At 36.3% G+C, this 18,681-nt stretch overlaps 1 protein-coding gene across 2 annotated transcripts in view; it reads left to right on the top strand.

Annotated features, from left to right (window-relative positions):
* The window catches only part of Dpyd (dihydropyrimidine dehydrogenase), an 870,816-nt gene that overhangs the window by 431,088 nt on the left and 421,047 nt on the right, over positions 1–18,681 (top strand). For both annotated transcript variants that reach the window (XM_011240318.2, NM_170778.3), the window contains exon 13: positions 5,974–6,189. In XM_011240318.2, the coding sequence (XP_011238620.1) occupies positions 5,974–6,189 (216 nt within the window). The remainder of the gene's footprint in view (positions 1–5,973; positions 6,190–18,681) is intronic.

The following is an 18,681-nucleotide window of genomic DNA, read 5'->3' on the forward strand; positions in this document are numbered from 1 at the left end:
ATACATTCATAAATGTTTTGTGCATGTGCAGCTAAGTAAGGATCCTATAGGCATCTCATGGAATTCATTTGTCCATAGGTTTTTCTCTGTAAGATAAAAGTTTTGAAGTCAAGCATCTCTGCGATTATCCTGGTTCTGCATCTTGTTAATTTTCATCGATAATCCAGCTGAACTCCTGAATCAGAACAATCTGTGCTCAAGTGTAGCCAGCAGGCTCTCTAACTTGACCTTCACTAGATGATTTTCAGGCCATTATTGTTTCTTTTCAAAGATTGTTTTAACTATGCTGTCAAAGATTAACTAATTATTTAGCCTAACGACAAATCAGACAGCATAAGGAACTCAGAAATGAACCCATACAATGTAATACAGCAAATTTTCAAAAGAATAGGTAATAAGCAAAGGACAGTTTATTAAAAAACTAAGTTGTGAAACTCTATAAGCACATGCAGAATAGTGAAGTAATGAAATGGGGTTGTGGGGTTGGCTCGACCATTCTTGCAGAAGACCTTTCCCTTTTGGTTTCTTTCCTTGAACTAACTCGGGGTTCACAACCTTCCATAACTCTAGGTCCAGGGCATTTAACCCCTCTTCCATTTCCCCAGGCACCAGGCACACAAACCAGGTGCACAGATATGCAGGCAGGCAAAATGTCCATATACACAAAATAAAACAAACAAATCTTTAAAAGATTAAATATAGGACCAGAAACTTCCCAATTACTAGAAGACAACAGAGGGAGTAATTATACAACACTGGCTTTGTTAATCATTTTTTTGGACTTGACTCCAATTGTGCAGACAAGTGTGATTAGACAAACCAATCAATTTTCTGTACACAGAAGGAATCAATTGACAGTATGAATAGAAAACTCCAGGGTGCTATATATCCAATAAAGAATTAATGGTTAAAATATTAGGAGAACAAATCAAATGACATAATATTGTGAAAACAAACAAAAAAGTTTAGAAATACATAAGGTCCACAAATATATAATTCTCCCAAAATATATGAATAACAAAAGTTTTATATATACGTGTGTGTGTGTGTGTGTGTGTGTGTGTGTGTGTGTGTGTGTGTGTGTGAATATCATTGGTCATTAGTGAAAGGCAAGTTAAAACCACAGTGAGGATGAGATGCTTCATCTCACGTGTTATATTCCTTATGCCAGGAGAAAATGGCACAGAAAGCATCTTAGGGAACGAAGGTCTTTTTTAGACTCACACTTTGAGAAGGGATATCATGGCAGTAGGTGGCTCCTTAGCAAAGAGAGTGTACCTGTGTAGGGATGGTTGCCTCTTCACATCCCCACAGAAGATAAAAGGAGAAATGGAGCACTGCCCACCTCACCTTCTTCTTTTCTCCATCATTTAGTATATTAATGGTCCTTAGTCCATGAAAGAACTGCATTGAGAGTGTGGCTTCTCAATTTAGGTACTTCTGAAATGCCTTCAAAGGCACACAGAGCTGTTCTTCCTACGTGATTCCAAAGCCAGTTAGTTGACAAAGAAGATAAAAATTACAAGTCTCTTCTTTGTCAGCTTAACACGCAAGCATAGTTAAGCAATAAGTAATAGCCCTGATCCTCAACACTCACAGTAAACACAATACAAAGTGCGCTGAGTTTACTTGTAAGAGCACAAAATCTTAGCAGTCTGCAAACTGTTCCAAAAGCCCAAGTTCAAAGTGTCAAGATAGTCAAAGATTCAAAGCAATATCTTAATTACAGTCCCCTATAAAATCCAATAAACAGGATACCTATTTCCAATATACATTGGGAAAGCAAAGAGGACATAGTCTCATTCCAAAACAGAAGATCGTGAAGCAGAAAAGAAATGTTGGCTGAATTGTGATAAATCCCATAGGGTAGACAATGCTACAGCGAATCTTGCTGTTCTGTCCCTGGAATTCAGACTCTTCATGGATCATCTGTGCTCCCACAGCCTCTAATACCCTGTCCCTCTGGTGATCCTACCTGAAGCTCATTTCTCCTGAGCAAGATCTACTTCCTGAAAGAAGTTCTCCTCGGTGGGTATCTCAGTGGGCACTCCCGGCATGTATAACAGGCTTCACTCTATACTGTGACCAAGACTTTACTTCCATGGTTCATGGTTTCATACAGTGGTCTTTTGAGCAATTCTTGCAAGAAATCTGAATCTGCCACACATTCCCTGGTTGCACTGGCTTGCTCAAATTCCTCTCCAAGTTTGATCTGCTTGGAAGAAATGCCTCTTAATTCCACAAACTAAACTGGACTGACTGCACATACTGAGCCTAACTACGTGAACTCAACTGAACTGCATTGCTCACCTGAGCCCAACTGCACTGTACTCACTGAAATACCCTCCCTCCTGACTCACTCTGGGTGCTGTTAAGTAGCCTCTCTTTCCTCTGCTGTTCTTCTGAGAGTTGGGCATATGCTATCTCTGACTCATTCTGTCAAAATAATCCTTTGATTCATCTCTGTCTGCCCCTCAATTGGACATCATTTTTAAGTGTGGCTGCTTCTTTCTACAAATTAAATTCACCTTCATTGTTTTGGATTAAAGGTGTGTACTAAGGGTGTGTACTCTATATTACAGCCAGAGGGATTTAAGTTGTGCCATTCCAGCCAGATCACATAGACCTAGAGACGTTTTGAATGGGATGCCTGGCCAGAGCAGCCATGTTGCTGACTAGAATTCCTCTAGAGGTCTGAAATCAGAGTCTTAAATGAGGAAAAAATACTTTTGGATGTTTTTGAATAAGTGGTGAATGTGACTGAAAAGAGAAGAGTGAGAATTTTGGAATCATTAAGAGTGCATTTCATATGTTCTTATGATGATGTTAGTGATGTGAGAAGATGGCTAGCTTTAACCAGCCTTAGTATTCCACATTCATATATCATAGGATCACCTTGAAACACATAAAATATGCAAATTATAAGTTGCCAACCTAGAGGAAAAATTTAAACAGTTGTTGTAAAGCACCTTAAAATCTGTTTGCCTCATGTACAAAAATGAAATGTAATGACTACGTTTTAAGTAAAATATAAAGATTAAAAAGAAAAAGTATAAAAATTTTAAAAAAATCAAACAAAGTGGCCTAGTGATGTGACTAAGTGGTGACAGATGCACACACATATGTTCTGCTGGATGTATATACACACATGTGAAATTTCCTTCATTTAGGTATAGTGTTATCATACTATTTTTCCCGGTTAATACATGGTAAACATCCTTTCAGTCCTTGCACTCGTTGCTTCTGTGTCATTTCTGATTCTGACATATAGTGCCTTTTCGAAGTGGAAATTGCAGGGAACTAATAATCTCTGCTGTTCAACATCTCTATCATATCTGTTATTTGCTAACACTACCAGGTGACTGGGAAAATAGTATTGTCTGAAATTGAAAATCTGGATACCGAGTGTTTTAGAGAAGAATGCAATAAGGTCCAATTTCAAGCTGTTTGGTATGAGGGCACCCGGCACATCAGCAGCCAAAGGAGCTGAAACCTCTTGGAAATCTCAGTTTGGGGCTGTGCATAGGATTTGGAGGTATTGGGCCTTCAATGAGAGCTGAAATTTGAGATTCAGTCCACAGAGTCAGGCACAAGGGAAGAAGACTTCCATCTAATGCAGGAAAAGAGGCACAGCTTAGGGCAGAGGGGTGCTATGGATCTCAAAGACAAAGCAAATGCAACATTGTATATGCACAGACAAATGCACACATGCACACACACACACACACACAAACAAACACGCACATACACACAAACACATATAGCAGTATTATACATATTGTAAGATATGAAGCCTATGACCCTTTCATTTGAAAGAGCTTTGTCAATGTGTGTATGTTTACATCCTATTTGCTCACTATATTTAGTTTTCTTTTGGTCAAACTTAAATGAAATCCAACAGAAATTGTCCAAAGCCTTTTATTTGTAAGTATTCAAACAGCAAACTTCTTAAGAATTTTATAACTGGCCTTTAGGTTTTACAACTACATATATTAAGCAATGGAAGATTATCTATCTATCTACCTGTCTGTCTACCTATCTATCTATCTATCTATCTATCTATCTATAGTGTGTGTGTGTGTGTGTGTGTGTGTGTGTGTGTGTGTGTGTGTGAGCGCGCGCGTCCTTTGAGTTGCTCCCTAGTGCTGTATAATAACAGCAGTTACAGCAAACTGAAGCAGACTGAAATCCATTTGCAACATTTAAAAGATCAGATATTTCGTCACCCAGCTATGGAAAGAAGAAAACCGTCAATCATTTCATGTCACAGGTATAAAAAGCCTTCTGCACTCTTACTGTGGACATCATTCACAATGGTGCCCAGTGTTGTGCCTGTGCACGTGCATGTAGGGACAGGGCTTCTGATTTTTCTACTGTTTACTTTTCTCTCATATTGAAATGTCTCCCTTGCTCTAGCATAATACAAAGTTGATTCTGTTGAAACTATGGTCAAATGGAGTTAAAATGCTGCCAATACCAAGGGTGGCTTTTGCCCATCCATCTGTGCCTGCCCATCCCCCAACACACACTTTCAGCTACCTTCCTACAGCATGCATTCACATTCTTAGTTTACACTTTAAATAGTATGTCGATTCCATGTGAAGACAAGAGTCAGCCGAGTACAATGAAACTTCCCAAAAATGTGCCTTGTAGGGGTGGGGGGGGAGGATTAGGTTAGATGTGCTGAACTTGAATTTGATCAGAGAGGGAGGAAGAGAGGAGGGGATGCAGGGAGGGAGGGATCCATTTACACCAGAGTTCCCTGGTGGAGTGTCCATAGCTAAAGCCTACATGTCATCAGGCTCCCTTTTTGCAAAACCAGAAATACAATAGCCTTTCAACTGGCAAGTTTGATGCCTTTTTGCATATTAAGTGAGCTTTGCTCTGTTTTCAGTAGAGAACTGAAAATGATTTCTATGCAAGTCATGGCAAACTTTATCTACACAAGACACACGCCTATAAAATTAAGGTTCTGCTCAAATAACTTTTCTTTTGAGTGATGATTCACAAGAGAACAGAGTTCTACTTTTGAATTAAGTAGCCCTGTGTCCATTCAGTAACTACTTTGGCTCAGAATATTCATTTTTTTAAATTTTCGAGTATTTGTCTTTCATAGATAAACAAAGGAAAGGAACAGAACAGAAGAACATGAGAATGAGGAGAGAAAGAGAGAGCACAGAGAGAAGGAAAGGAAAGAGGACAGGACACTGGGCAAGCATGTTCTATCCTTTAATGAGTCATGTACCTCGGTGTTTTTATTAAAGCATAATACTAGCTTGGTTACCCCGGCCACTAAACAGAGGCTATGTGCGTTTCTAAATGCCAACTGATGGATCTAATGTAAACTGGTATCTTTTAAGTTTCTGAAAAAGCAAACTCCTCCAATCCTCAAGTGTGCTATTTCTTTTGCAAGTAGAAGTCTCCCCATGGACTACTTTCTTCATTCTCCAATACCCCTCTGAGATAAGAAATGAGAGAGCTGGAAGTCTCACTGCTGGACTGAGATCTTCAAAAGAGAAGAGACAAGGACAGGCTAAGGGCCCTTTTGGACCTACATCCAGAGCAATAAGATTACTTGGAAATGGAATTTGGACCAACTGACTTACACTGGTCCATATCTCAGCACTAAGACATTTTTATAAATTAAGCAAAAAGGAGCTGGGCTAATGGAACCAGAAATATAAATTCAAATATGATTCCCTTTTGTGTTTGACTTTCAGTTTGTTTGACTTAGAATATTTTGTTTGTTTAATTTAGTTTCCCTTCTGTTTCTTTATAGTATCATTTAACTTCAAAAATGACAATTATGTATAATATTGGACCACTGACTTCTGACTTTTGGGCAGTTTTCCCATAGAGAAATAGACTAAAGGAGTCTGAATTCATTTGCATGCTATGAGGAAATTTTAGGAAAGATTATCTGGCAGTTCAAGTATGCTACAAGAACAGTTATTGCTGACTTCTTTCTTGCAGGCACAATATGGAACCTCAGTGCCTTCTCAGCCTACAATGCCCCTATTTTACACTCCGGTTGACTTAGTGGACATCAGCGTGGAAATGGCAGGGTTGAGGTTTCCCAATCCCTTTGGCCTTGCCAGTGCGACACCAGCCACTAGCACACCAATGATTCGAAGGGCCTTTGAAGCTGGCTGGGGTTTTGCTCTGACCAAAACTTTCTCTCTTGATAAGGTAAGAAAATATGTGTGAAGTTATATGCAAATATCTAGCATGCATTGTCAATAAAAGGTGAATATAATGTGATGGAAAAATTTTAACATCATGTATGCTAATTAATGAGTTGAAAACAATAAACATTAGAGCTTAAATTTCTTTGAGCAGTATGGAATATATTCTCATTTTGTATTGTCTACGAATTGTCAGAACTGTTTTGGCTGAGGATACATTTTGGTTGGTAAAATGTTTTCTGCAAGGCACAAGGATCCAATTTCAATCTGCAGCACTACATAAAACATATATGGTGGAAGATGCTGGTAATACTACACTAAGAAAATGGAGGCAAGATGATCCAAAATCCAAGACCAACCTCAGCTATCAGTCTGGGCTACATGAGAGCTGTCTCAAAAACCTATACATAAACAAACAAACAAAAACAAAAAACTCAAGCTAGTAGAGTAGTGTTTAAACAATCACTCTCATCCCTGTTTTAATTGAATTGAATCGACTTTGGTTTATATTAGAAGAATGTCATATGATGTTTGCCTATTTATATGTATCATGTAGTGTTTTATGTAACATTAAACATTCCTGTCTTAAATATGTTTTATTCCCTTATGAAGAAAGCTTTCAAAAATCCTTTCATCCACCTCTTTGAAATGCAAAGTAAGTTACTGATATTTATAGTCATGATTTTGGCTGGTAGCTCCCTAGAATTACTTTCTACCTAATTTTAATTTAACTGATCCATTTCCCCCCACTACTCTCTCCTCCCACTGCCCCTGACTTTAGTAAATACTATTTGACTCTAACCTTCCACTCTATCTTTCTCTTTAAGATTCTAATAGATGAGTAAATGAAGCCATGAGACACAAGTCTTCCCCATGACTGGTTTATTTCATTTAACATAATGATTTTGAGTTCCATCCATGTTGCTGTGAATTCAGGATTCACTTTGAATAGCTAAAATGCACTTCATTGTGCATCTGTACTATGTTTTCTTCATCTGTGCATCACTTGATGACCAGTAAAGAAGTTTCCATTTTTGAGTCACTGTGCCTAGTGCAACAATTAACATGGGAGTATAGATTGTTGACATACTCATTTTATTTCATTTGAATACATATCTCATGGGGTGGTGCCTGATAATATGAGAGTTTCTATTTTTATTCTTTGTTTTGACATTATTATTTGGTAAAAGAATGTGTGGAATTAGTGGCTAAAAGGAGTATCATTATTTAAATCAGCCTTATCCTTGGGCAAAGGAAATAACAAAGAACAAACACGCCCCATTAAGCTCATTTTCTCCCACTTTCTTCTTTTACTGGGATCGATAGCTGACATTATTATCCTAAAAGTATTACAGCTGTCTTCGACTGACAGTTTTACAAGAGGTTGGGTAAAGGTGGCTCAGGAATCCAGAAAATCTTCAGAAGTTAGAAAAATCAGAGCAAGGAAAAACTATTTCTTAAGGATTGTCATACTTAAACAGAAAAATATATGTGAACACCGAGAAAATCTCTTACTAGACAAATAAAAAAAAAACCCTCGTACTAAACAAAATACTAAATTAAATTGAATAGTCTAGATTCAGATTTTAAAATATTATGGAGAGTTGGGTTCAGTCTTGAAGAATATTAATATTGTATTTGTCTTTGTTTCTCTTCATCCTTTAAGAATTATGGAGGCTATGATCAAATGTTTAATCTGTTGATTTTAAAAGTCTCTAGAGCATTTAGTGATATATTAGTTGTGCTATGTAAAATACATACATGTAAAGAGTAATAGGTATTTAATTGGATGTAAGTGAAGAATTAATGGTAGTGGAAGATGAGTGGCTTGGGCTTGCTGCTGGCTTCCCAAAACTGAATTCTGAGCCATCAGAGCCAGGGTTGTTTCCTGTGTTGCTGATGTGCATTCCTTCACAACCTGTGTCATTCAGGCACACAGAAACTGCTTAATTTATTAAGATCACCTGCAGAAACAAATTTAGAAGCTTACTTCCTTCTAAATTTGCAATTTGAATATAATCTATACATTCTGATGTCTGCGCTAAGGAACAAATTGGAAGATATGAACAAACATATATATTTTTTTAAATCTGGCACATAAACTTAATGATGACCCCACTTTGTTTATTTGGATAGTGAGTACAAAACTAGAATGCAAAGACTATTGTAGGCTTGTCTGTGCACATTGTAGGGGCAAAATTCAGACTGCCATCTTCCACATGAGTAATGGGGTATTAAAAAAAGATAGTTCCCTTTTATGAGTGTATAGAACACTCTAACTCCTAGACAACTAGGTTGTTTCTTACATCATCTTTAATTCCTGATAAAGCCTGTTGTGAATATATAATTACATCTTATGAGAGATTGTACTTTCTTATGGATGAAATGTGTTTGTGTATGACATGTGAACTATCATTTTCCCCACACATAACCTTTTCTAAAGACAGGTATTAAAATATCACATATAATATACATGTGTGTGACATTATATCAGACCAATTTGGATTGGCCTTATTATAATTTATTATGCCAATTCGAGGATCTGTTTAAAACTTATTATAATTCAGAATCTTGACATTTGAAATTTGGATGCTCATAATATGACAAAGGCTAGTCTGTGGAGTTTTGTTATCATATGAAATATTAATATTTCACAACACATCTTTGATGAAGTACAATTTGCCGAGCCTGCATATGATAAAGAAATTAAATGCTCACCAAGGGAGTTCAGTCAGAATTAGAGCCCTTCCTGAACATCTGCTGGAAGTTTCATTATCCAGTGCTATGCCAGTGTGGCTCCCTTGTTTTTCTAGATTGACAGCTGAATATTGCCCTGATTCCTGCAGCAAATACATTTAGCTCAACGTTGTCCCTCCCCTCCTGCTTTGTTTTATTTTGGAGGAGAGTGTTGGAAGCAGCTTTTGATTTTCAAACTATATTTTTTTTATACTCTTGACATTTGTAGATGCCACATTGAGGTCTAATATGCTGTAGCAGCAATAGGCCATTGACTTGTAGGGAAATGCCAGCTGATATCTCGGTAAACAGAAATATTATTATTCTTCACTGTGCTGTCTGTATAAAAGCTTGGTGTGCTTTCTTTAGGGAGGCAAATGATCAGATTTTTAATGCCAAATATAAAAAGATCTGTGTTTGCTTTTGTGTTAAATAACATCAAAGATGGCTTTTGCTAACTCTTCTTCATTCCCCACATCAATCTTTCTAAGAGCCAGTGTCCTAAAACAACTAGATTGCTTTCTTTGAGATATTATGTTTTACAAGAGTGACAAGTGATATTTAAAACAAATGTATGAATCATTTTCTCCATAAATGTAAGTTTAAATTTAAAAAAAAGTAAAAGATGGAAGGGAAACCAACCTGTCAAGTTTGATTGAAGCTAAATTATCATGATGAAATGGTGAACTGCTTTGTTTATGGGAAATTGTACAAAAGGCTGTGAGCATCACATAAACTAACCCTTGACCTAGGCTCACATTATCTGAATAACAAACAGATAAATAACATTTTATTTATGTCAAATATCTGTGTAAATCTGTCTTATCAAAGAGATGCATATTCTATACTGCAAATGTGTGCCTGTGTATTAAGCACCTGAATGAGTTTTTAGTAATACATGTAATGCATTAGTATGTCCTCTTTTAATAAGTGTCAGATGGCCAAATAAGTTGGCAAATTCATAATGTATTATCTCTCAACCTTAAAACATGAAAAAAGAGGGTTCCTTGTTATTTCTGTGCAATCACATTATGGATTAGAGATATCTTGGTTCAAACACACACTTACTATATAATATAAGTATATTTATAATATATATAATATACTATATTTTGAGGTAGAACTTGGTAAACTTTTCACAGACACCTGACACCAATGAGTAAATAGATTATTTGCCACCAGCATATTGAGTTTTTCCCCTCAGCCATTTGAACAGATAGTTAACACATAAAACAATCGACTGCTCTGAGTATTGATCTCAATCACAGGAGAAAAAGCCAACTTAAAATTCCTCATCTCCTGTTTTGTTTTCTATACCTGTCTGAAAGTGAAAACATCAGTGGAAACTCTGCATGCACGGATGATGTTTTAAGAATGGGATCACTGAAGTCTTGAAAATGCAGGGGGTTACTGGGGAGACAAAATAGAAATCACGTAGTATTACGAAAATGCATAAAAATAATCTGGTCTGACTAAGTAAGATAATTATATAATTAGTATTATGTATTAGTAATTCTGTATCACCAATCAAAATTAGTAATACAGCAATACTGTATTCATAATCAGTATGAGTTATTCTGACAGAGGAAACATTGTGTGTGCATGTGTGTGTGTGCGTGTGTGTGTGTGTGTGTGTGTCTGTGTGTGTCTGTGTGTGTCTGTGTGTGTGACTGTGTGTCTGTGTGTCTGTGTGCCACACATGTGGGCATGTGTATGAATGAAGAAACCACAGGCTGACGTCTTCAGTTACTTCTCCATATAAGGTTTTGAAGCAAAGTCTCTCACTGAATTTGGAGGACACAGATTTGTCTATAGACTGGCTAACCACCACGCTCCAGAGATATTCTTGTTTCCACATCCCCAGATCTGGCATTTAGATATCTGCTTTTAATTTTTAATGTAATTTTTAACTGAGAGACGAGAATCCAGTTTAGTCTTTTGACAGCCAAGACATCACCCCCATAAACTCTGATTATTTTAGGAACAAAATTATCATAGATGTTGAAGAAAAAGCAGCCCATTGTGGCTACATAAGGGCCTATTTAAAAAAACTTATCCCTTTTATTGAAACTAATTCAGCCATATCATAAGTCCAGTGCATGCTTTTTAGATATATCTGCACTGTGAGACATCATAAGGTAAATTCGTATAACTCTATAAAATAAAGGTATTGTTTTAAAATATTTTGTTATAGTCTTATTGTATGTGTGTTTGTGTATGTTTTTATATGTGTATGTGTGTCTGTTTACCCACCTTTGTTAGTATAGATGCTCACAGAGTTAGAATATAATAGAGCTGGAATTACACAAGTTGTTATAAGTCACCCGAAGTAGGTACTAAAATATTAAACTTGGGTTCTCTGAAAAAAACATACCCATTCTTATCTGCTGAGCATTCTCCTGACCCAAAATTGTTAATTGAAAATATATATTTCTCCCCAAATAAATAAAATTCTTATTGGAATGCTATACAGAAAGATAGGCAGAGAACTGTGATCTGGAAGTCTCTAGTCACTAATCCTGCTATCTGGACATGTAGATTGTATTGGAGTTTGACCTTACAATAGATATTGTTACTATTCATGCATTCACATATTTGCTATACCATATTGAGTGTTTATAATATGTGGACAGTGATTTACCCCATTAATATCCCTACCAACTACAAAGTTTTGTTTTTAGATAAATATTCTAAATTAAATAAATTTGCCTAAATTTAATACAATATCTATTTGCATATAACCATGTATAATAGAAATTTGGTTTGTATACATATGCACATATTTTGCTCCATATGTGCTTATGGGAATCATTCATACACTTGACTTCTATTAATGGATGCCCAGAGGATGCCAAGATGTTCTTACTAAGGTATCAGGAGTCTCCAGTGGTGGTGGTAAAATTGCTGAGGTGGCTGAGCCTGTCTTTTCTCCTCATACCCTCTCATATCTTAGGCTCTCCCATCAGCATAGAACGTAGGTTGAGCTTGCTTATAAGGTGGCCATGTTCCAAAAGGAGTGCAAGCTGAAAGGACTTTTGAAGAAAAAAAATCCAAAGCACACTTTTTTGTACCAGCATCTCTTGACCACATTACAGCTTTATAGTCATCACCCATGAATTGAATAGAAGAGTAGTAAATAAATGGGCTATACTAAGAAAATATCAATTTTAGAATTTGTCAGCTACTGCTTCCTTGTAGATATACTGCCAAAGTCTCTATTCGAAGCCTAGCAGCATCTTCAATAATCCTCTGCCTATAGACAGCAAATACCCACTATTCTACTCTTGGTTCTGAATGGTCCCCTTTCATCTAACTTTGTAGTGTTGTCATCATAAAACTCTTCGTGTGTTTGCTGTAATTTGTTTTAAAACAGATTTCTCTCTTACTTGGGCACGCCCTGCTGTCATAATTCTGCCGTCTAAATTAGAATTTTAGAACTCGGTTGTCTATTTGAGAGATTCTAGTGGGGACAGACTTGAATCTTTCTAGAACTTAATAAACCATCTTACTGCAACATTTTTGGTATGATCTTTACTATAAAGTGCTTGAGAATTTTCTATCAGGAAGAAACTAATTATAAACAATAGGTTTATTTTCTAATAAAGCTGCCTCTGGGCTCTTGGAGTTGCATGAGTTTTGCTTAGCAAATTAAATATGTCCTTCGTATGCTTTTATCTGTCTCACAGTTCCTTATTGTATTTGGACAGAAACACTCAAGTGCCACTTTCAGCATTGTTTAGAGACTGCCTTAGAATCACAAATGTATCGTGTTCTTTCCCTGCTGAATTATCTTTGGAATGATTTTCCTGTCCAACTGTAATTCGGGTTTCCATTTTCCTAGTTCCCAGTTTAAAAAAAAAATGTTTCTCTCTTCATTTTAATCCTGTAGGAAGAGTTTTGTACATTTTCCCATGTTGACCAACACTATTCTTCATTTTGCAAGATTCCCAATCTCCAAGCCAATGTCACCTTCTTTAGAATTGGACACCTCAGCACTTGGTGATTTGTGCATTGTTTGGGATATTGTTGCCTGTTAAATTTCACCCCAGAATTCAGGGATTCAAAAATAGCAATGTGATGTCTGGTGCTCTCTCTCCCATTTGGACAGGATGGTAAGGGTTTGGCTTGAGACAAATTGGTTGCTCACCTATGCACTTCCAGTCATTTTACAGACTGCTTGGTACTTGGCTGGCCACCAAATAACTGCGTGCATGGATTTCTACTGAGAAAACAACTCTCATCGAAAGTTTAGAGAAAGTTCATGTGCTCAAGACACTAAACATTTTATTTTATTAGCTTCCAAGAGTCCACATTCATGAGATCACAATCTCTGACCTATTTTCTTCCTGATTCATTGGTTTCCCCTCTTAATCACTAACAGGCAGCCTCTCTTCTACCTGAGGATCATGTGACTTGGCAGTTGTTCTGTCTGGCAATGCTCTGCACTCAGATGTATTTGACTCATTCTTGCTCATTTGCATTTCAGAGGAAGAGTTTGCTTCCTCAGAGGGATTTTTCTTGACCTTCATAAACATGGTCTAATCCTACAATGCTGGCTTTCTGCAGTGGACACCCTAGCCAGGCTCTTGACCATTTACTTGTATACTTTCTGGCTTAGCTACTTGCATCAAACTGCATATGAAATGGGATATTATCATTGTTCCTTACCACTCCATTACCAACACCAAGAACATTTTCTGGCAGCTAAGGAGGACTTGGAGCAAACTTGTTAACTGAATGAATAATCACAGGATTCTAATTTGAACCACAATTTCATCTGACAGCCCTTCAGTGACCCGGAGACCGGCTTCATATCGTATCCATAAACCTTTATTTTTTCTTTCTAAATTGCCCTGTTTTATCTTAATTGAGATGAAGTTATGCCTGTATTTGCCAAATCGGACAAATTAGGATCACCTACAAACCAAAAGAACTGGAGAATAACATTGAGAAAGCCATAAGTAAAATAAAAATAAATAAATGAATAAATAAATAAATAAATAAATAAATAAAATAAAAAACCCTGAAGATTCTATGAATATCTTAAGTAATATTTTAGAGCCTATGTAAGTTTCTTTGGGCTATAATAAGGAATGTCTCATTTACTTTCATAATTTATTTTGGGATACCATTTTGAAAATAAATATGCTTCATTCTTTTAAAACTTTAAACCAATTAATTTTACTATCATTCATTTTTTATTTTATATTATAAGAAAGTCTCTGATATAATCATGAACAACAGTACAGTCTACTATTCTACTGTTGCTCTGCTTTCAAGTTTGTATTTGGTTGATCTTTATTTATTCTACAATACTGTTCTCTTAATATGTACTCATGCCTTAACTAAAGAGAAATAATGATTTAAACAAACTCAATCTAAACTCATCTAGGAGGCTCTGTATAGCCTGAAAACCAAAATTATTTATTGTACTATTTGTTTAATTATAAGCTGGTTTGGTGATTTTAGTTGTTTATTTTATTTTACTAAAACTCATAAAACTGACTCATTCTAAACATGATCAGGAATGACTTTATTAAAGGCTACAATTGATGCATGGTGGTCCACAGGGGGAGTCTATCCCAATGTTTCCACTTATTGGCTGGATCTGCTCTCTGCCCAGTTAACATGTGTTCCTGTGTGCTCAGACACATACTCACTTGCAGGTGTAAGTTGAGGACTGAAGCTAAATCTTGAAAGTTATACACCAGTGAATATGCCTTTCTCCCTCCCTGAGTTCTCATTTAATCTCTATTGGATGCCATGCTCTGTGAGCTCTGTTTGCTAAACAGAAAACATAAATTAAGATATTTGCAAACATAAACTAATGAGTGCATTTATGATGTTAAATAAAACTCCTTTAATTATAGCTAAACTGATCATTTTAACCATGTACATTATTTTAGATATTCAAATTGCTTCAATGCATTTTCTCCCTATTTTTGAAAATAGCTTTTTTTCCCTCACATAATATATCCTGATTACAGTTTTCCCTCCCTCTTCTCCTCCCAGTTCCTCCCCACCTCTCCTTCCATCTGGATCCACCCCACTTCTGTCTCACTAGAAAACAAAAGGCTTCTGAGAGATAATAAAACAGTGTATAAAATTAAAAACACCAATACTAATACATTGAAAAAGGAAATAACACACAGACGGAAAAGGGTCTGAGAAAAGGAACATGAAATAGATGTATACATGTACTCAGTTGAACAATTGGGAATACCATAAAAAACACTAAAGCAGAAGTCATCACATATGCCAAAAGGCTTATAGGGTCACACACACACACACACACACACACACACACACACACACACATGCTACAAGAAATATTTTTTAAAGTCCTGATATGACACTTTGAGACAGAAATCTCCAAAATGCCAGTAACTTGTTGATTTCAGTACCTGTGCTAAGGTTGTTCTGTTCAGAAAGTCTTTTTCTGTGCCAGTGCATTCAAGACTACTCTCATTTTCTCTTCTATCAGATTCAGTCTATCTGTTCTCATGTTGAGCTTTTCAGTTCATTTGGAGTTTAGTTTTATGCAGGGCGATAAGTGTGAGTCTATTCTGATTCTCCTACATGTAACTATACAATTTGTCCAAAATTATTTGTTGAAGATGCTGGCTTTTTTTTACAGTGTATATTTCTGACTTTTTAATATAAAAGACAAGGAGTCCATATGTGAATGGATTTATTTCCTCATCTCCAGTTCGATTCTATTGATTCATGTCTGTTTATTTATGACAAAACCATGCTGTTTATATCATTATTGCTCCAAAGTACAATTGGAGGTCAGGAATGCTGATAACTCCAGGAGTTCTCTTATTATTCAGGATTGTAGTAGACATCCTACATCTTTTGTTTTGATTTTCTTTGTTTTTCCCTATGGAGTGAAAATTTCCTTTCAAGACATTGGAAAAACTGTTGGAATTTTGACAGGGACCACACTGCATCTGTAGATTGCTGTTGGTAAGATGGCCCAATTTACTGTATTAATTATTAGTGATACATGAGCATAGGAGAACTTTCCATCTTATGATATCATGATCAATTTTTTCTTCAGTGTCTTAACATTTTTAACTTCCAATTATTTAACTTGCTAGGATACCAAGGTATTTTATATTATTTGAGACTATTATGAACACTATATTTTCTCTGATTTACTTCTCAGTCCATTTGCCATTGTATATAGGAAGGTAACTGATATTTATGAGTTAATTTTGTACCTAACTACTTGACTGGAAGTGTTTATGAGTTACAGGAATCCCCTGATAGAATTTGTGGTGATATATATATATATATATATATATATATATATATATATATATATATATATATACCATTATTTTTTTTATTTTTTATTATTACTTATTTTCCTCAATTACATTTAGAATGCTATCCCAAAAGTCCCCCATACCCTCCCCCCCCCACTTCCCAACCCACCCATTCCCATTTTTTGGCCCTGGCATTCCCCTGTACTGGGGCATATAGAGTTTATGTGTCCAATGGGTCTCTCTTCCCAGTGATGGCCGACTAGGCCATCTTTTGATACATATGCAGCTAGAGTCCAGAGCTCCGGGGTACTGGTTAGTTCATAATGTTGTTGCACCTACAGGGTTGCAGATCTCTTTAGCTCCTTGGGTACTTTCTCTAGCTTCTCCATTGGGGGCGCTGTGCTCCATCCAATAGCTGACTGTGAGCATCCACTTATGTGTTTGCTAGGCCCTGGCCTAGTCTCACAAGAGACAGCTATATCAGGTTCCTTTCAGCAAAATCTTGCTAGTGTATGCAATGGTGTCATCGTTTGGAGGCTAATTATGGGATGGATCTCTGGATATGGCAGTCTCAAAGATGGTCTGCAAATAAAGATAATTTGACTTCTTTATTTCCAATATATATCCCCTTGTTCTCCTTCTGTTACCTTGTTTCCCAGCTAAGACTTCAAATACTGTATTTAATAGGTATGTGGAGAGTGAACAAATTTTACCTTGTTCCTGGTTTTTAGTAGAATTTCCTTGAATTTCTCTCCACTTACATTGATATTGGCTATGGGTTTCTTATAGACTGCCTTTATTAAGTTGGGGTGTATCCCTTGCATCTCTAATCTCTCAAGGACTTTCCCCATGAAGGGATATTGGATTTTGTCAAAGGCCTTTCTGCATTTTAAGTAAGGGTCATGTAGTTTCTGTGTTTCGGTTTCTTTATATGATGGATGACATATGTCAATTCTTGTGTATTGAACCACTTCTGTATCTCTGGCATGAAACCTAGTTAATCATGGTGAATGATCTTTTAATACATTCTTGGATTTGATTTGCAAGAATTTTATTGAGAATTTTTGTATCTGTGTTCATAAGAAAAATTTGTAATTCTTTATGTTGGATCTTTATGTGGTTTGGGTATATGGGTAACATTGTCCTTATACAAAGTTTGGAGCTGAGATAAAAAGATGGACCATGTAGAGACTGCCATATCCGGGGATCCATCCCATAATCAGCTTCCAAATGCTGACACCATTGCATACACTAGCAAGATTATGCTGAAAGGACCCTGATATAGCTGTCTCTTGTCAGAATATGCCTGGGCCTAGCAAACATAGAAGTGGATGCTCACAGTCGGCTATTGGATGGATCACATGGTCCCCAATGAAGGAGCTAGAGAAAGTACCCAAGAAGCTCAAGGGATCTGCAACCCTATAGGTGGAACAACATTATGAACTAACCAGTACCCCAGAGCTCTTGACTCTAGCTGCATATGTATCAAAAGATGGCCTAGGCGGCCATCACTGGAAAGAGAGGCCCATTGGACACGCAAACTTTATATGCCCCAGTACAGGGGAACGCCAGGGCCAAAAAAGGGGAGTGGGTGGGTAGGGGAGTGGGGGTGGGTGGCTATGGGGGACTTTTGGTATAGCATTTGAAATGTAAATGAGCTAAATACCTAATAAAAATGGAAAAAAATTGGACAATATTCCTTCTGTTTTTATCTTGTGGAATGATTTAAGGAGCATTGGCATTAATTCTTCTCTGAAAGTCTAGTAGAATTCTACGGTAAAACCATCTAGCCATGAATATTTTTTACATTGGTCGTTTCAATTACTGCTTCTATTTCACTAAAGTTTATAAGTCTGTTTAAATTGCTTTTTAGATTTTTATTTAACTTTGTCAAGTGCTATGTATCAAAGAAATTTCCTTTCTTTTAGATTTTCTAATTTTGTAGAGTACTGGTTTCTAAAGAATGCCATTTTTCTCTGAATTTCCTTGATGTTGCTTTTATTTCCAAAGTTTTCATCTTTAATTTTTGTAAATTTGAATATTCTCTGACTTTAAGAAAATCAGTAAGATTGATGAAAATTAATTTAAAAAATCTTATTTATTTTCACAAAGGACCACTTTTTTCTTTCCTTGGTTCTTTATAGTTTATTTGCTTGCTTGCTTTTGTTGTTGCTATTTTATTAGTTTCATCCCTGAGTTTGTTTTTCGATATATATCAAGAATACACACACACACACACACACACACACACACACACACACACACACACATATTCATTCTTTGGGGGTATGATGTTTCTTTTTTTCTAGAGCTCTTGGTCATGCTGTTAAGTTTCTAATATGAGATCTCTTAAAAATTTTATGTAGGCACTAAGGGCTATAATGTTGCCTCTTAGAACATCTTTCATTGTGTCTTTTAAATTTGATATGTTGTGTATTCAGTTTCATTAAAATCTAAAATGCATTATTTTCCTTCTTAACTTCTAT

Source organism: Mus musculus, chromosome 3, assembly GCF_000001635.26.
Source record: "Mus musculus strain C57BL/6J chromosome 3, GRCm38.p6 C57BL/6J".
Lineage (NCBI taxonomy): Eukaryota > Metazoa > Chordata > Mammalia > Rodentia > Muridae > Mus > Mus musculus.